Below are 20,072 nucleotides of genomic sequence, written 5' to 3' on the forward strand. Positions count from 1 at the left end.
CATCTCAAATAAGCCTAAACTAAGATTCAGAGTTGATAGTTGTGTGGTGGGCTAGTGGTGGCATGCAAGAACCAGGGTGAGCGGCATCGTGATGGGAAGCGAGACGACGGTACCAATGCGGTGTGTCGTGTGTGGTGGTGGTCAGCGAGTGGCAGACAATGGTTTGTGACCGTGAGAAGGAATGAGTGAAGTGAAGGTTTCATGTCGTGAGTGAGTGATGTGAGAGAAAAGGTAGATGGGTACTCAGAATCAAAATGAGAGTGAAAAGTGAAATTATGATTTCGTTCTTCTTATAAAGGATACTTTTGTAATTTAATAGGAGCGGGGTATCAACAATACCAAAACCGCCCCCTACCCCCAAATTTAAGATGCAGGGAAAACTCAAATTCAAATCCAATCAACTTGATCTTTTCATGTCAAATTGGGACGGGGTTGGACGGGGTGTCCATGAGTGTAGGTCCCGTTGTCATGCCTAGTATAATTTATGCATGGGAAAACATAAAATAGTCTATTTAATATATATATATATATATATATATATATATATATATATATATATATATATATTAAATATTATAATTTATTAAAGTAAGTTATCAAAATTTCACTTAGAAACTATATGTTTACATATTTATTAACATTTAAATAAGAAAAAATATAAAATAATTAACCTAACTCTAAAATCATTAAAGATATGAGTTTAGTTTTATTCATAACAATAGTGTGACTAATTTCACACTTATATAATTTCTCACTCATATAATTAATATGAAGGGAGGGAGAGAAAAAATATGATAAAAAATATTTTTTATTTTTAAATCTATTTTTTACGAAAAGTATAAATTCAAAAAGAATTTAAAAATAATAAATATGAATATATAATACAATATAATTATTAAATTTATCTATTTATTTTATTTATTATTGATATAATGTTAATATGTAATAATTTTTAAATGCGTTTATTATCAATATTTAAATTTATTGAAATAGTGTACTTTTTATTATATATATAATTGTTAATTATTTTAAATAATTTTAAAGATATTAATTTTATTTGTGATATTATTAAAAATTTAAATTAACTAATCTCATTACATCATAAATTCAACACTCTCATTTAATATAATTAAAATTATATAACATTATTGTTATTGATCAGCAGTAAACAATGCTAGTAAAATCAAACGATGACTTAGAGATTACAAATATTTTTAATTGGAATAGTTTTGTTTAAACTAATAGGATTATTATGAGTAACCCTACTCTTCATTTGAATATTTAACATAATCACATACTCAAGATTACTTATTAAACTAGAATAATCTTAGCCATCATATATTAAAATTAATAAAATAACTACAATAACTATTTAACGTGCAGAAACTAGCATAACCTTAGCCAACATATATTAAAATAACTATAATAACTATTTAACTTGTAGATCATGTAGCAGTAAGTTGTTGTTCTGACCAATAATAGTCTCTAGAAACATATTATACTGATCAGCTTGATTCACATTTGTCAAATGCCAAAAAACGTAATGTCTGGATATTGGTTCTCATAGAAAAATGTCGCCTAAGATAAATGTTAGCATCCTTATGGTCTAGAATATATATATATATATATATATATATATATATATATATATATATATATATATATATATATATATATATATATTAGTTTTATGATAAAATAAGAGATTAAGATCCTAAAAAACTATTTCAAGAGATGAAAATGGTGTCCCTACTTACATATTTTATTTTTAGTCAATATAAAACTTAAATTTTCTTCAATACATTCTTACACCCAACAATGCTATAATTTTGACACAATTTTGACACATGAATAAAATGATAGATGACCCTTTTAATTGATCTATAATAAACTCTGCCATCTTAAAGTGTGAAACTTAAATGTTTCTCAATATCACTTGTTGAATTATTTATTTCATATATATCATGTTTCTTTAGGTAGTGCATATTGAGCTCATTACTTGGATATTCTGCCTGCAAGAGAAATCGATCCCCCGATTGGTTGGAGTTTGGTTAAAAAAACGAATGGAAGAGATAGAGTGGTTCACAACAATATTATGCGTTAATTGTCACCAATTGCTTTAGTGCTGAACAAGTTGTAACCACGATCAAAAAAGTTATTTATCCTACCGCAACCACGCGTTTCTTTCTTCTAGATAATGTTTATTGAAAGCAAATAAATGGCCCATTCTTTTAGGGTGTGTTTGGTTTTGAAGATGAGAGAAAATATGTACTTTATTTTTAGAATTCAAACCTTTTACCTCCTACTTTAATTAAAAAATTTCTTTTATATTTACACCTTTATTTCCATCATCTAAACCAAACACACTCTGATAGGCTTAACTGTCAAAATACTTTGTAGTTGACACTATGACACTCGTAGCTTCTAAGGTTATTCTATGAGAATGATGTGGGGAGCTTCATCCTAATACAACTAAAAATAACATCTTATTATCAATTGTGAAGATTACCGTAATAAAGAAAGATAAATGAAAAACCAAGAAAAAAGAATTATAAAAAAAAATGAAACAGCATTATAGACTATAGTGCTTAAATAATATAAAACATAATAGTAGTTACTATTAAGAGGACCTTGAGGAAATATAGCGAATACAGATAGATACTACATAGAAAAAGCACCTATGAGGCTATTACATTCCGTTAAATACATTCATTGATGATGAAAAGTAAAAGATTTTTTTTTCCTCAAGAGATTCACACTTAAATGACAAGAACCAAATGTGCAAATCTCTTGTTAATAAGAAGTGATTAATTCGATCTGTACAGGGATATACAAAAGAGCTAACTAGATAGATACAATTTACCATCTCAACTTCACCACCAACCCACAATTAACACAGGGCTGGATACTTCTGGCAGCAAAAGTGGGAAGCAAGTACTGCGACTCTATATATAATTCGAACTCAATTAGCCTCTGATTGGGTTTGGGCTTGGGCTTTTATGTGACTAACTTGGAAGTGGAGAGGAATATAGCTCTATCCATCCAAGACAACAGCATACATTAAAATCTGTTCTGTTGCAATCACTTACCTTATGTGAGAGTCGTATGTGTCAAAAAGGGAGTCAGGAACAATCAGAGGCAACTTATCTATGTACATGAAAAGCCTTCTGAGATTCTCCCTAGTCACTGTTGCCATGTCTACCACATCCCTTCTATCAGTGAATACCCAGAGATCGCCTGAGTTTACTCTCTTGAGACTGTCACGGCAAAATGGGCATGATTGTGATATCGTTCGCCTGCAAAAATTATCAAATGCACTTCAACCTTCAACTAAACAAAAGTAAATACTTGGAGCACATGCTGGGTGGGAGGTATGAGAGCAATTTAAAATTTCATATACTAGGATATCAAAATGCACCATGGTGGGTGGTGCTATAGCCAACACTCCCTTTCATAATGAGGGATCACCACCCCTGTGCCCCGTTAAAAAAGAAAGATAAGAAAAGCAAGATTGTGGGAGGGAACTAAATGTGCACCAAAACAATGACATATAGATGACTGTCTTGATTCAAACCAGCAATCAGACACAGAAACTGGTAGGATTGAAAAGCATCCACCAAAAGGTCTTTGTTTCAAATCCTCCAGATGGTTCTTTGTTGTAAGGTTAGGTCATTTGTAAGTACCGCTGTAAGCCGGCAGCCTATTAGCTGTAGCTGATAGGCATATTAGCTCATTAGACACATGAGCACAGGTTTTTGGTTCATCAAGAACCTGGAAACAAGTCTTCTACCCAGTCAGAAATGTATCATTGAAGTGAAATAATGAATAGTCGAAGAAGGGGAGCCAAAAAAACATGCCTTTTTCATCCACAAGTAGAAAATTAATGTGTCACACAATCATCCAATTAGAGACAGTGAATGATCAACCCCTTCAACCACAATTCAATCTAAAAGACCACAGTCTGGCTTCATAGCCCTATACTTCCATTCTCATTCACTTTCAATTTACACATGAAACTACAAATAATCCATAATAGTTCCGTAGGAAACCAGCAATACAAATTCTCTTTTAGTCACTACATTACTCTTTCTCCTTTTTTTTTTTTTTTGATAAGCAGAATTTCATTAATTAAGAATGCATGAGTTGAGCAAAAGAAGTACCCAAACTAAGTCACTACATTACTAAAGTAGTACTACATTAATTAAAGATCAATTTCATTGACCATTTATGCTTGCACATTCCTCAAACATAAGAACAACAGACTTCATAAAAGGGTTGAATATAGAGGGTTACTGGACCATGTCATTCAAAACCTGAATATTCAAGGAATGAAAACACATCAAATCCAGAAATACAATCAACTTTTTAAGCCTTACAAACTCCAGCCTGTCAAACAAGACTCAAATGCTAAGATCAGAATATAAAATGATTCCAAGTGCTAATCAGCCAAGAGACATTCAGGAGACATTCAAGATACTTCCTTCTAACAATTACTTGTGCTAGTCATATTAGTTCTAATCGATTTCTTCTCATCAATTCTTTTACCCCCCCTATACTGGTTTTGTTTTAGTACATTGAATATTCGCATTCAAGCAGCAATAACAAGCAACAACCCATACCTTCATATGCATGGTGCCGATGCTGCAAGCACACCTGCAATCAAGCACAGGATTCTAAAACCAGCTCATGTGTAGTGAGACTCATAATTTCCACCATTTACAGCCTCCATTAGCAAAAGTCATTTTGCTTTACAAGGTTATAAACAATTATGACCCAAACAAACTGAACAAACCCAAAATCTGAGACCTAAGAAGGCTGAATGGAATACAGTTTATTATTACTGAAATACTGTAGTCATTTTGATATCTAGTAGTGACTGTATCCATAATGCATTAAATCAGCAAAAATAATTCTTTTTAAAAAAATTAAACAAAGTTGATTGTTAGGGAAAACAAAGCATCAAACCTGTAGTAGAAACAAGTCCAACAATTACACATCTTCTTGCTTGTAAAAGAAAAGGGAGTGTCATATAAGTAAAACACACACACGCACAGAGGGGGAGAGAGGGAGAGTTGAGGAGGTAGGGGGAGTACCATTCTCTGTAACATTTCAAGCACATGGCATGATTGCAGTTGGGAAGCACAATCTTACTATTCATGTCCATGCATATTCCACATTCATCTTCTCTTTCAATGTCTATGTCAGAAGACTGCCTATACTCCTCATCATCTCTTCTACGGTACCTCTCCATGCACACAACCTTTTGCTTCTTATCCTCGGTATCAGTGACACCTTTTTCAAGTTGCAATAAAGAGGGATATATGACAGCTGCTCAAAGCATAAATTCAACGCGTCAGCAACCAACAAAAGCTAAAATGCAAACTACTCAAACTTGGTTTAAAAAAACAAGAGCAGATATACCATAGAATTCTCTAATACTTGCTTTTCTTTCATGTGTAGACATGGTGGTTGTCCCATCCACATAGACCTACAACATGAGGCAAATTCTTCATCTTCTTTAAGTCTCACATTTCAATATCCAAACCTAAAAATGAAAACAACTTACCTTGTAAATTAGGATTCTTAACAGTCCAAGGGCTCCAGCAAGATGACAATCTGTCCATTGCACCAAGAAAAGAAACAGGTGTGCAGCTGGACTGTATGACATTCTCATCTGAAGGCATGCACCATCATACTCCCTTGGAAAATCTGAAGCCCTGCACATCCCAATTACACATGATCAACAACTGTGATATTTGATGATAATTTGACATAATTAAAAAAAGGATCTTACTAACGAGTATTTTTAGGACATTGGTGGTTAATAAACTAAAAGTAAAAAATACTTTTTAGAAATCATAAAACGTAAAAAATAAGTTATGGAAAATGTAATTTTACACATCCCAATAAAAAAATTTCTCATTTTAGTTCCTTAACCAATGCCCTAAGGGCACTGGTTAGCATTTTCCTTAAGAAAAAACCTTAGAATTATCATTGCATTGCAATATTTACAAAGGACACCATTATGTAGTAGCTTGTTACTTCTCTAAAGATATTTCACTACAAGCACATATCAAACACTAAATGTCACAGAACAATGGAATGCTATGAAGCCTGTCAGGGTAGCAGGTAAATGATAGACATAACGCAATAACACTCAGAGATTAAGAAGCCACAATTTGACATCAAAATCATCATATCATGCAACAATTTTTTTTCAGGGAATTCAACCGCCTAAACGTTTTGACAATTTCACACACAAAAATTTCCCCACACCAGGGAGGCAGACACAGTGAAACATAAGAATAATCAACACTGAAAATCAATTTAAGCATGAGATTTTGTCAGTAAATTAAATGCACCCTATTTATGAAGGAAAAATTCAAGGAAGAACACTGACCAGAGTTCAGAGGAAAAAGCAAACAAATGCAAAAAAAAAAAAAAAAAAAAACAGGGGCTAAACCTCAGAAGAAAATCATAATACCCAGAAGAACCTCACTTTGCAATCACCAACCCTTAACCCCCAAGAGAAAAAAAAAGATTTTTTTCATAAAAAAAATAAAGGAAGAGTAAGAGTCATTGACAGGCCACCAACCTTCTGCAACAGTGATCATCACCCTTTACATTCACAAAAAATAAATAAAAAATAAAAATATAACAGAGGAAGGATCATGAAAGCAAAAACAAAAAAACAAAAACCCACAGGGTATTGGCGTGCTGGATATCAGCTTCAAGGACTTTCAAGGAGTCCTTGAAAGACTTGCGCATGGAAGCTACGTACATCTCACCGATCACACACGATGAAAGAGAATTTTCTCAATGGAAGAAGAAGAAGAGAGAAAATGGGTGGTTGAATAATGATACCCCAAAAACGCAGAGCTACTATAATATTTCTCGCTCTAGTTTGTGTGAGAGAGAGAGTCACACATAGTGAAGAGAGAAGAGAAAGAGAAAGAGAAAGGAGAGAGAAAGAGAGTGCTTCGTGTTGCTTCTATGCTGTTCTTGAAAGCCAAGCCGGTGAGCTTGTCAGGACACGCGTACGCACCAGCATCCTCTCCCTTCCATTAATATTAATAATAAATAATAAATATATAAAATAATATATACTCACTTCATGTCTAAATAAAAAATTTCTTAATTAATTCATATAATAAGAAAAAAATAATTAATTTAATTAATAGTAATAAATTTATTAAAAAAATATTTTTTAAAATTATTAGGACTTATCCTCTTTCTATTTTACTTAATTATTTTCTATCTAATTAATTATTATATATTTGTCTTATTCTTTCATTTTTATAAAAGAAAAAATCTATTTATCTTCTTAATTCATAATATTAATAAAAAATAATTAAATATATTTTGATAAAAAAATAGTTAATACAAAATAGAATTGGAAAAAAATCTTATAAAAAATAACAAACAAATTTATATATAAAAAAAGAGAATTATGCGTATGTATTATGTAGAACACTTTATCCAAAGAATTAAAATTTATTTTAATAAATTTTACACTTCAAAGAAAAATAATTTTTGTCTATTTATTGAGAATAATCCTTATAAAAAATATCAATCTATCTTTTATTGGATTGGATTAAAAATATTACACTATCATGTTAATTAATATTTTTGTTAAATATTGAATTTTATTTAACAAATAATTGAAATAAACCAAATATCGGATAAAATCATAAAAAAAAATCTTAAAATAACCAGAAAAAATGTAATTAAACCTAAAAAACAATGTAGTAGTATAAAATATTGCGGTAGTGTTATTTAGTATTGTATGAAAAAAATAGAGTCTAGTAGTTGATTATTAAGTTTTTTAGTATCGAATAATTACTAGATTCTTAAAGAAATGTAGATAATTTATTATTATAATTAATTGTTATTAATGTTTTTTAAAAAATTAATGATAAACGCATTAATGATTACTTAAGTGTGATTTTCGGTAAAATCATTAGTTCTTTCATCTCATTATAATTATATTTCAAGTTAATTTTACGTATATTAACAAAAATTAATAAATAAATAATAAAAAATTACAATTTCATAAAATTAATATTATCATCAATAATTTATTTTTAACTTATATTATAAAACTATAAAAAATATAAATAAATAAATAATAATAATTTTAAATTAATTTTTTACATAATAATCATTATGAAATAAAGGGAGTATTATATTTATTGGGTGTAATAATGTGAATGGGAGAAAGAAAGGAGTGAATAAAGTTGGAGGAATGAGAGTGTGGGAGGATGTGATGTGATGAACGAATGAATGAATGACGCCCTTATCCAAAATTGCACGCTCTTTCTCTCTCTTTCATTGTTTGCCACTTTACCTTTTATGATTTTGGTAGCTAGCTTTGCCTCCACGCTCTTTCACGCAAAATTCCCTTTTCTTTTGGGGCTTTGTGCATTTAATTGGAATGTCAAGATAATGCAAATGCATTTTTATACTCCAATTCAACTATAAATTATACCAATATAAGTTTAATTTAATTGGTAAAAAACGAAATCATATTTTAAAAAACATATATTCAATTCTCTTTTTAGATATGATAATCTTATTAATAGATAATAAATAATTTATGAGTATTTTTATAAGTTTCTGAAATTCAATTCACCTAAAATTGAAAAATAGATTAATTATATAATTATTAATTATTAATTTTTATAATAATTAATTTAAAAATTATATCTAAAATATTTATAATATACAAATTTTATAAAATATTAATAATGTATTAAAAATTAATATAGTTTGATAAAAATAACCTATAAATTAAATAAAAAATATTCACTTATTTACCATATGTTGTATATACCTTTTGTAGTAGTGTTGGTCAAGGTTTATAATTGCGTATCCACAGTAGTGGAAGCAATTTAAGGAATAGATGAAAATTGTCTATTTTTAAAATCAAAAAAATTAAATATCTCAATCAAATTTAAGGAAATTAAAATCGCAAATTTATCAAATTAGAAGAATTAAAATTATATTCTAATCAATACAAAATATTAAAACGAATATGATTATGATGTAAAGTAGGATCCGATAATGAACTAAATAGATATTCATAATACAGTACTATACATGGAATTCGTTGTCTCCGAACAAGATCTCTTGTAAGCAAGTTAAGTTTAAAAGCTATAGTACTAACAAAGTATGGGGTTCAATAATTTTGTTTTTAAGATTCTCATTACTTCTCCAAAGATATACTTAAATAGAATACAGTAATGTTCTTTACTCTAACGTAATAATATCAATTGTTGCTTGATTAAAATATATAAATTTGATTTTTACTGTGTGTAATTTGATTGTGATATATTAATTGAATTTCTACTATCTTAATCATACATTAATTATTATACAACTTTTAAAGTTTACGTGATACCTTTAATTACATTTTGCTCATTACATTATTGGCGTATATAGTTGTCTTTTATTTTTATTTTTATATATAAACAACATACCTTGGGATAAATAACTTGTGTAAATCATCACCTCAATAAGAAAAAACGTCAACTAAAGTCATTAACGAACCCATATATAACTCCATCACCTCTAAGTAATACTAGAAAATCGAGGTTCCAAAACTTTTTCTTGTTAAAAATAGAGGTTCTTTTATTTAGTTTATTTTGAAATTTTACTTACTTTTTGAAAAAATAAATACTTTTGTTCTCTTTAAAATTCTTAAAAATTATATTTGATTTGACTTTTCTTTCTAAGGAAAAAGCCAAGCGTGTTAGGTTAAACAGTAGGTAGCTAATAATTTGAATATTGAAGATGATATAGGAGAAACTTAATTAATCCTCTTGCACTGTGGTAGGTACGTAGGACTTCATGAAAACCATCCAACTGGAGACTTTAATAACCATTCAAAAAGAAGAAAGAATATTCACAATACATAGATTAATAATAATACCCAGGTGGTTGATCAGCATCTTTTTGAGCGATTTTGCATGAAACGGTTTTATGATTCATCTATTAATGTCAATGAATAACAGCAACATAATGTAGGACAACAACTGGAGCTACAAACAATCCATATGGTTGTTTAGGTGAATATTTTATTTAAATGCCCTCATTTTTATTTTCTAATCTATCAGAATATAGTATATATATACTTACCCGTACCATGTTTGGTTCAAGAGAAATGAAAAGAAGGAAAAAGAATGAAGTTTTTTTTACCTTCAAATTTAGAGGAAAATGAAAAATAAAAGAGAATGTTAAAAAGAAAGATGATATGTAATTTGATTGGTTAAAAAATCAAAAGGTATCAAAACCTCAAAATTATTTGGGTACCATAAAAATGTCTTTATTTTTACCTACCATCTTATAGTGGAGAATGAAGAGAGAGAAAATAGTTTATAAATTTTATGAATATTATTTGTATATTTTTCACTTTACTAGAAATAAGATGACTTGTCTTTCTCATCTCATTCCTCCCTTTAAATGAATTATTAAATAAACAAATAAATTTAATAAGTGTAACTCAATTAACAAGATACATTAAATTTATGGAAATAGGTTTTATCTCCAAAAATAAAGAAACTTGAAGTTTAATTAAGCATTGAATAAAAAAATAGTTTTATAGTCAACATAAAAAACCAAAACTTATAGAAATCGAGGAATCAAACATCCTAATTACCTTTTAAAAAAATTGAAATACATAAGAATGTGTGTCATTCTCCTAAGGCTCAATCAATAGAAATTTATGTAAAGGATCCTGACTTGTATCATATATATTTCAAAATTCCCTTGGCATACTAAAGTAAACAGATTTTGAGAAGTCATTACAAAATTTATTGCCAATTATCTGAAATGAGAAGCAAAAATATATTCTAATAAAACCATTTTTAGTAATATTATTACTACTCTCATGATCATGTGTAGTAGCAATATCAAATCAAATATAATATAATAAGAAGTGAAATCTTGAGTTGCCTTGAATAAACTTTGAAAATCTTGATGACTTGATGATTTGTATACACTTCCTAACTTACATGCAACTTATCTGTTTTTAATTTTACTTATGTTGTTTGATTTTCTACTTATACTATTCACTTTTTGGGACTTATTGAACCGAAAGCTTCTCAAGTTTATGCGAATATTTTTTTTTTAAGTATAGATAGCAGGTTATCCTTAGTCAAAAATAATTAATTTTACTTCATGTTTGAATTAAAATTGACAGAAATAATCTAAGTTTTTGTTTTTACAAAATTAAGTTTTCAGGCAAAACTTTTATTGACAACGTACTTTTAAGAATAATCAAACATATCATTAAAATGACTTAACTCTTCAAATTGAGTTTGGATCTATCTAAACAAAAAATTAAACATAACCTAAGACTAATGTGAGTAACAAAGGTTTTCATTCGACTATTATATTTAGCATAATTACATACCATTTGAATTCAAGACCACACATTAAACTGAAAAAAACCACTCATTAATTGATGCACACTCAGTGATTATGTGCAGGGGATCAAAATCCATTTTCTTTTATAAGTGGGACAAAAAAGTAATTTATAATATTTTTACAAGAAAAATTATTATAATTTTTTACAAAATACATAATCTCATGAATAAAAAAATTCATATTACCTAAACTTCTACAAATTATAATTGGATCAAGGTTTGTATTTTTCTCATTGACTCAATGTATGTGTTTTGTATTAGAATGAACTGAAAAGCGATAATTTTCTACATTCATTTTTTAAAAAAATTCTTATAAAGACAACACCTATTTTTATATTGGGATATTTTTTTATTGAATGCATTTGGGTAAAGTAAAGTATCTTGTGGGACAATTGTCTCATACCCCTAGAGTGCATCTGCCCCTGATTATGCGCATACTTTTTCTATTAAGAGACCAGGATCTTGGAACTACTGTATAATCTATTAAAAGATATACTAATTTAAGTAAAATATCTAATGCATTTCCCACCTAAAGAAGTAATTTTTAATGAAAAAACTAACGAGATAAAAGAAAAGAAATTAAGACTGCAAAAAAGTGTTAATAACAAACTAAATCAAAATCCGCCAGAATGAAATAATATTGTTTCTAATGGAAAATGAAAGAAACCTAATTTTATTAACAAATTCTTGGCGTACAATAACCAAAAAAAAGTTAGCATACATGTTGTTTCAAAAGATTAATGGTGTACCTTTTTCTTTTTGTAAGGGGGTATGGGACCACAAAAAGGCTGTTATAATGTAATAACTAATTAATTGTTCATTAATGTGGAGCTGCAGTTGCAACTACATTCGGATCTACCATCCTTTTTTTCTCTGCCAGTAATTTAGATTTATCATTCATGATAGAACAGAGTCACCTCTTCATTCTCTTTTTCTTTGATGAAGACCTCCTTATTTTCTCTATGTTGCTTTGTATACAAAATGTGATTGATTTTATACCAAAAATAATGAAAAATAGCTCCCATGATTTTGTTGCCGCAACAGCCAATAATCAACCACTTACCTAGTTCCATTACATGTATGATAAATACGTTTTTGATAATTAGAATTGTTAATAAGACAGAGTGGTTTAATAATTAGAGATGAATCATTAAAGTTAGGGATCGGATAATGGACTAAATATATATACTACTTTTGTTTCTATTAATTATTCAGTTTGGTACATTGAGAACCCAAAAATGGAATATCGTTTGCACTCAATATTTAAACTCCTGCAGTGACAATGATTCAAGCGCTTAGGCAACATGGGTATCAATAATTTTTTTAAAAGAATTAAATAACTTTTTCTTTTAAAACAAAAAAGCTCAAATTCGTTTCAGTATTAATAATGTCATAAATATATTGTTCTATGTAATCAAATACCTCATTACCGACTTTAAATTTTGTTGTCGGAGCTAAAAAAAATAAGCTACAAAATTTACTTCTCTCTTAACAAAAACATAACAAAATATATATATATATATATATATATATATCAAAATTTGAGTCTATGTTTACATGTATGACTACGTATAATAATCGCTAGATCAAATACAGCATGTATATAAAAAGAGAGTCCGTTGACTGTTTCACACGATATATATATATATAACTTGGTTAAAAAAAATGAGATGCTATATTGTTACTCAATCAATTTTATATTAATCATAATTAGTAACATACATTTACTAAGGGCTCAGATATTATATGTCTTAGGTATAAATTTTAAAATAATTATTATATAAGTTAATAAATTTTCGACACATAATAATTTATGAATGAATACTCACACATTTTATATGGTTATTACATTATAATTAAATTTACTAAATATAAAAATCCGTAAATATTTAAATATTTAACAGGTATGTTACTAATATATTTTCATTATTCCATATATGTTCATCTAATCAATTTTATAATTTGACCATAAAAAAATTGTAAGTTGTAAGGTAATGTCGTATATAGTTACTATTTTATTTTTCATTTTTTAATATTAACATCTCAAAATCAAAAGAAGAAATATGTTATTGTTGACATAATTTTATCCAAAAAAAAATTAATTGTTAGAACTAGAGAAGTGATAAGGTGCATTTATCAGCACATATATGATGCCCTTTGAGATTACGTGGTGAGATGGAATGGAACAACGTAACCCATTTTCCCCCACTTGCGCCGTACTCACAAATTCCCAACCACATCAGTAATATGATAATATACTTACAAAAATATATGGAATGAAAATGTTGTTTAAATATTATTTTAAATATGGATAATATGATACAAAAAAAAAAAACATGAAGCTAGGTCCCAAAATAGATCATATTTTGTTGTCTTCATATTTTTTGTTTCTACTATATGTATAGTACTTTCAGAATAACATAAAAGAATAGGGGCCCTGTTAAATTAAACCCAAGCACCAAGCATATGAGATGTGAAAGCCAAAAAATATCACTTCATTTTGAATTTTTATCCTTTCATTATTTTTTAAAATGACTTATTCAAGAAAATAAAGCTACCAACAATTCCTATATATATATATATATATATATATATATATATATATATATATATATATATATATATATATATATATATATCCACCTCACATCAGAATTATTTCCCACTCGATAAAGCTCTAGAAAACTTTCCACTACTCTTTTATTACTTATCCATTTTATTCAAATTTCTAATATAGTGGGATCAACAATTCAAACTTTCATGTCAACAATTCATTCACTACCATATGTCAAATTGTCTTTCTATATGAATCAGAAACCAAATTAAATCAAATCTTTGCCTTCTTCTGCTCACATCCCAGTATCAGGTACATAGGTACAAGAATACAATCTGCCGCTTATAGGGTGTTTGATAGATAAAAGAGAAATGATATGGGAGAGAAATTTTATATTTTTTATGGGATATATAATTTTTACACTTTATTTTAATTTTTTAAAAAATTCTTCTATTTTTATTCTCCAAATCAAACACATAATCTCAAAGAGTTCTCTCTCTCTCTCTCTCTATATATATATATATATATTCTTCTTCATTTTTTTATAAAGGCAAAACCGCAATAGACTTCCATCTGCTTTGGGCTACAAGCTCATGTGAAGTGACGACGGACTTATATGCATACGAAGACAAATACATCTCATGTTTATAAAATACAAAGTCTATATCTTACATTCTTATATTCTTTTTTATTGTTATATATTTAAACCCACTGTTCCAATAAACGGATCATTCTATGATTTCAAAACATGAGATTGCATAAACAGCAATTGCAAGTTATGTAATTTATTTGATTAAATATATTATAATTGTATGATTTTCATATTTATAATTTTTTAGTCACCGGAATATAAAATAAAAAAATATTTATTAATTTTATTTATGATTAATCTCTATATAAAAAAAAAACCTTTTTAGTATCTTTAAGAGAAACTCTCATTTTAATTATTCTTTTTATTCACAAAATCTAAGATTTTATTTAAGGATTTATCTTCAATCTATTGATGTGACCCATGATCCATAATAATTACTTAATTAACTTTTCTTTCATCTACTACTATATAAGATATTTCATGTCTACTAATATACATCTTAATCTCACTACTAATATTATATTCTCTAACTTTCATCTACCATACTATATAAGATATTTCATGTCTACTAATACATCTTAATCTCATTACTAATATTATATTCTCTAACTTTGGCATTGGAGTATCTGTATAAATGTATACAGATCTTGTTGCTCACTGGAAGTCATCGTTGCTAATTAATGAAGCCGTCTGCTTTATCCACCATGTTGGGACCCTTCCGATCAGATCTTGTGTGTGAAACATTTAGTTATGAATCAAATAATAGATTACTGAAATTAAAATCCAATTATAATGATCTCTTATATTTTGAATTTTTTGTGTTGTTAATTGTTATATTATGTCTTTCTCTGTGCAAAAAAAAAAAACATGCCTTTTATTTATGCAAACGTCTATGCTTCCTCTCTGCAATTAAAAAATTCGCTAAAATTAATCTTCGATATTAGAAAGTTGATTTAAAGCCTACTGAAAAGAATGGAAAGAGATGAAACAAAATCGTTATTCTTTGGCAAGTCTAATGTATTCCAGAAAAGTAAACTTTCATAAAACATATGGATATATTGAGTATTAATTTGATTGAACCTTCAAACAGCACAAAATTAATTTACTTATGCAATGATATGAATTTCAAATCGAAATCTGACAATAAAATTCTACGGCCTCACTTTTAGAAGATACAAGATCCAAATTAGACAAATCAACAAAGATGGACATAATCTGTGGGTGGCAGTGGCAGAACAACAAACCACAAGTACCATTGTCATAGTAAACGCGGTTTTTGACGTTTAAGGAATGAACACATTGCAACTGTGCTGACTCAGATCACTGTCATATGTTGTTGGCTATGTGGATAAGAGGAACTGTTAATTATTCTCCGAGCTTTAGATATGATTATTACATTGACCAACACAATACAAAATCACACAGATTACTCATTAAAGAAAATAATAACAAAACAAACCATAGAGATTAATTATTTTAATGAATTTATGAAAGAAGTTTTTCTCTCTCATTCTAAATTTATACTAGTCATGTTATTTATTTCTATATTTAGTTCATTTGTTTGACTAACTTTTTAATTATAAAAAAAAATCTAATTTTAGTTATACAAATAATCTGAAATGAATGTCATCACACACATAGATTAATTGATGTGAAATTATTTTATTTTAATCAAAAATCTCGGATTCAAGTTTTGATATATAATTATCTTAAATATTTGGAGGAAAAATCTTACTTTTATAATGATTTTATCCAACTTAAACAAATTTATTTTTCGTGAATAATAAATCTAAAATGGATTAAAGTAATTCATGTATAACAAATATATTTGTATCTTGGATCCATATGATGCCTTTGATATAGCACAATTAAAAACTGATGAGTATGAAAAGTAATATTTTTTCTATTTATAAGCAATAGTTGTTGGATTTACCTATCTAATAATAATCTATTACTATTTTAATGTTCTGCTTACCTACTTGTTAGTTTGGATAAAAGTGCCAACATGACACAAGCTCTCTATATATTTAGCCACATGCTGTGAATGAATCATTCTACCTCCGTTTTCAAAGGCAATCATTGAATCTCATTCTCTATCTGAATCTTTTTGGATTATTACTGATTTTGGTAAACTTTTTCTCTCCCTTTCTCCTTTTCCTTCCCTACATTTTAGAGAGTTTGCATTTGTTCGTGTGCATGATGATTGCTATTGCTCATTGTTCAATAGCTCAGAGATTTGATGTTTTTTTTTGCAGTTAGTTGCTGTATTGATACTTGTTCATTTCTTTGAGAAAGCCTATACAATCCTTGGAGAAGGGAAGAAAAGGAGAGTACTGGTAACATTGGAGGGGAACAACAATACAGAGCCAGAGGAAGAGACAAATTAAGATGTTGGGAATTTTCAAGGACAAGTTGGTCAATCCACCAGAAGAGCTAAACAGCCCTGCTTCTTTGAATTCATCAAAAAGGTCTAAACTTCCAAATGAAATCCTTCAGGAATTCCAGTCCTACAATCCCTCCAATGCTTTCTCCGTTAGCTTTGGAAATGATGCTTTGCTAGCTTATTCCCCTTCAAACAAGGCCTCCATTCATCACGGGTATGTGCCCCTAGCTTTCTTTAAAATAAGTGACTTTTGATGTAAAATAATAACTTTTTAGAGATTTCAGATACTTTTAAAAAATATAAGTTAATTTATGTTTGTTTATGATCATAAAAGTCAACCTTTTAAAATTAAAATAATTGGTATTATGAGAACTTTGTATTTAAATTTCATGACAAGTCGTAATAATTGAGCAACGGAAGTTAGAGAAATAGTATCTGATTTAGTGGATTGATAAATATTCGTGATCTTTGACTCATACAACAACAACAACAACGCCTTATCCCACTAGGTGGGGTCGGCTACATGGATCAACTTCCGCCATAATGTTCTATCAAGTATTATACTTCTATCCAAACCATTAATTTCGAGATCTTTTTTTATAACCTCTCTTATAGTCTTTTTGGGTCTTCCTCTGCCTCGAATTGTTTGTCTTCTCTCCATCTGGTCTACTCTCCTCACTACAGAGTCTACCGGTCTTCTCTCTACATGCCCAAACCACCTAAGTCTATTTTCCACCATCTTCTCTACAATAGGCGCTACTCCAACCCTCTCTCTAATAGCTTCGTTTCTAATTTTATCCTGTCAAGTCTTACCACACATCCACCGCAACATCCTCATCTCCGCTACACCGATTTTATTCTCATGTTGGCTCTTGACCGCCCAACATTCTGTTCCGTACAAAATCGTCGGTCTTACCGCAGTCCGATAAAACTTTCCCTTTAGCTTGATCGGTACCTTTGCATCACATAACACCCCCGATGCTTTTCTCCATTTTCCTTTAGCTTGATCTTTGACTCATGACTAAAAAAAATTTCTGAATATCAATCAAATTCAAAATAGTTTTTGATCTGAACCAGATTTTATATTCTTGTAAGTTTTTTATTATTTTGAAAAGTTAAAATAAACACAAGAAAAACCTTTAAAAGTGATTTTTTTTATTAAAAAAAGTGATTGAAAAAAGTGTAACAAATGTACAGTTTGTGTTTAAATTTCATGGCAACTTAAAACAATGAGATTTGATTGGATCTAAAATTTGAGAAATGAATGTGCATTAAGATTTGTTTCTCATTCTCTTACAAAAGATGTGTCACACACACAGGTTTTGTGTTTTGGATAACATATACTGCATTTTCCTTGGGAGCCTAAACAACCTAAGCAAGCTCATAAAGCAGTATGGTCTATCAAAGGGAACAAATGATGCAATGTTTATCATAGAAGCCTATAGGACACTTCGTGACAGGGGTCCATACCCAGCTGATCAGGTCCTCATTGAACTTGAAGGCAGTTTTGGATTTGTGATCTATGACAATAAGGATGGAACAGTTTTTACTGCATTGGTAAGGCTTTTTTCTGAATCTCTGTTCATGTGCAATTTTAAACATAAATAAAGGAAATGTGAGGTTTTATAATAATGTATGTACATGGTGATGTTAATTACTAATGATTAATCCCTTCTAATGCTAATATACAAACATGTTGTGTTTGAGCAGGGTTCTAATGGACAAATTGAGCTTTTCTGGGGTGTTGCAGCTGATGGTTCTATAGTTATTTCTGAGAATTTGGAGCTGATAAAAGCAAGTTGTGCTAAATCATTTGCACCATTCCCCACTGGTATGTTAAATTTAGTATCTCTACCTATCGTAAAATTAATATTTTATAATTTACAACTATGAAAGCTCCCAAAGGAGGATTTCCTAATCATGATTTCTAATTTTCTTTTGTTTTAGGATGTCAATCATAACCACAACTTATGTTGTAGTAGTAGTTTTTTTTTTTTTGAAGTTTAATTTCTGTGAATTGACAATATAAAAATCTATATAGTATATAATATATATTATCAATTAATAAAAAAATATTATTCTTATGACTTTTAAATAATTATTATGTGTAAACTTTTAAATCATTATTGCTCTTTATCCTAAGCCATCATTCAAATGAACAACTTTTGAATGAAATGAAATTAATTAGTTCAATTATATGATAAGAGCAACATTGAAGCATTGGAAAATTGGAATTATATGGCTTATGTTATGTTTGGAATACAATGCATGAATGGTGTTGAATTAAATTGCAGGGTGTATGCTTCATAGTGGGCATGGTCTAATGAGCTATGAGCATCCTACGAGGAAAATGAAGCCAATGCCAAGAGTTGATAGCGAAGGGGTTATGTGTGGAGCCAATTTTTCTGTGGACTCTCAATCAAAGTCAATGATGCCACGTGTTGGAAGTGAGGCCAATTGGGCTCCTTGGGGGGACTCACAAGCATGCATTCAACCATGAGTTTGTAAAATATATTGGGAGAGATGAATGAGAAAATTTAAGGGTGATTAAATATCGATTGGAATAATTACAATTATTATTAAAAAAAAATAAACACATTGAAAAAAAAACCCTACTATAAGGAACTTTTTTTCTTTTATGTTTTTAATGGTGTTAGCAACATAATATGTAATGGGGTGACTTATTAGCACTTTCGGGATTTCATTTTCTTTTAGCTTGTGTACATATGCAACAAATCTATGATCGGAAGTTGAGAATGACTTTAGTCATTTGCTTCATGAATAACAGTTTAAGTTTCGAATTCAGATGTGCAATTTTTTTCTTATTTTTTGCAAATCAGATGTGTAATTTTTGTTATTCTTATGTACTTAACATGCCGAAGCTGACAAGGAGAAAATTAGTCGCACTCAAATTTGGATTATAGATTTGGAGAACTAATGGAACCGAGATAGGAAAGATTAAAATTTAAAGGATCGAAATTTATAAGACTTTAAAAATGATTTCTCTTTAACATCTGAAAAAAAAAAATCTAAATATAATTATTGATTTATAAAACAAATATTTATTTCTCTTTTACATTTAAAACACGTTGTTGCTAACCTGGACGATTCACTATT

The 20,072-nt window shown here is 28.9% G+C and overlaps 2 protein-coding genes across 6 annotated transcripts; one reads left to right on the plus strand and one right to left on the minus strand.

Moving 5' to 3' along the window:
* Window positions 1-2,694: 2,694 nt before the first annotated feature.
* LOC100786183 (E3 ubiquitin-protein ligase AIRP2) lies at window positions 2,695-7,053 on the minus strand. Of its 4 annotated transcripts, XM_041008197.1 has the most exons (7): window positions 6,704-7,032; window positions 5,567-5,717; window positions 5,422-5,488; window positions 5,094-5,328; window positions 4,966-5,004; window positions 4,620-4,653; window positions 2,695-3,296 (listed from the first exon to the last, which is right to left on the minus strand). In XM_041008197.1, exons 1-7 carry the CDS (start codon window positions 6,781-6,783, stop codon window positions 3,261-3,263), a joined length of 642 nt encoding a protein of 213 aa, XP_040864131.1. In that variant the 5' UTR covers window positions 6,784-7,032; the 3' UTR covers window positions 2,695-3,260. The 4 variants fall into 4 exon arrangements, with proteins under 4 accessions (XP_040864131.1, XP_006594320.1, XP_003542757.1 ...); XM_006594257.4 differs by lacking the exon at window positions 4,966-5,004; XM_003542709.5 differs by lacking the exons at window positions 4,620-4,653; window positions 4,966-5,004 and having other exon boundaries at window positions 6,704-7,053.
* Window positions 7,054-16,518: 9,465 nt separating this feature from the next.
* On the plus strand, window positions 16,519-19,756 carry LOC100786699 (stem-specific protein TSJT1). Of its 2 annotated transcripts, none has more exons than XM_003542710.5 (5): window positions 16,519-16,699; window positions 16,828-17,169; window positions 18,275-18,512; window positions 18,666-18,786; window positions 19,250-19,756. In XM_003542710.5, the coding sequence occupies exons 2-5, from the start codon at window positions 16,961-16,963 to the stop codon at window positions 19,453-19,455; spliced, it is 774 nt and encodes a 257-aa protein (XP_003542758.1). In that variant the 5' UTR covers window positions 16,519-16,699; window positions 16,828-16,960; the 3' UTR covers window positions 19,456-19,756. The 2 variants fall into 2 exon arrangements, with proteins under 2 accessions (XP_003542758.1, XP_006594321.1); XM_006594258.4 differs by having other exon boundaries at window positions 16,612-16,699; window positions 16,868-17,169.
* The last annotated feature ends 316 nt before the right edge of the window (window positions 19,757-20,072 follow it).

Source organism: Glycine max, chromosome 13, assembly GCF_000004515.6.
Source record: "Glycine max cultivar Williams 82 chromosome 13, Glycine_max_v4.0, whole genome shotgun sequence".
Taxonomy (NCBI): domain Eukaryota; kingdom Viridiplantae; phylum Streptophyta; class Magnoliopsida; order Fabales; family Fabaceae; genus Glycine; species Glycine max.

Coding starts and splice junctions, on each gene's coding strand:
- LOC100786183 (XM_003542709.5), bottom strand. CDS start 6,783: ATGTACGTAGCTTCCATGCGCAAGTCTTTCAAGGACTCCTTGAAAGTC. Junction 5,718..6,703: donor ATCCAGCACGCCAATACCCT/GTGGGTTTTTGT, acceptor TGGGATGTGCAG/GGCTTCAGATTTTCCAAGGG. Junction 5,489..5,566: donor TAAGAATCCTAATTTACAAG/GTAAGTTGTTTT, acceptor CTCATGTTGTAG/GTCTATGTGGATGGGACAAC.
- LOC100786699 (XM_003542710.5), top strand. CDS start 16,961: ATGTTGGGAATTTTCAAGGACAAGTTGGTCAATCCACCAGAAGAGCTA. Junction 17,170..18,274: donor AAGGCCTCCATTCATCACGG/GTATGTGCCCCT, acceptor TCACACACACAG/GTTTTGTGTTTTGGATAACA. Junction 18,513..18,665: donor GAACAGTTTTTACTGCATTG/GTAAGGCTTTTT, acceptor GTGTTTGAGCAG/GGTTCTAATGGACAAATTGA.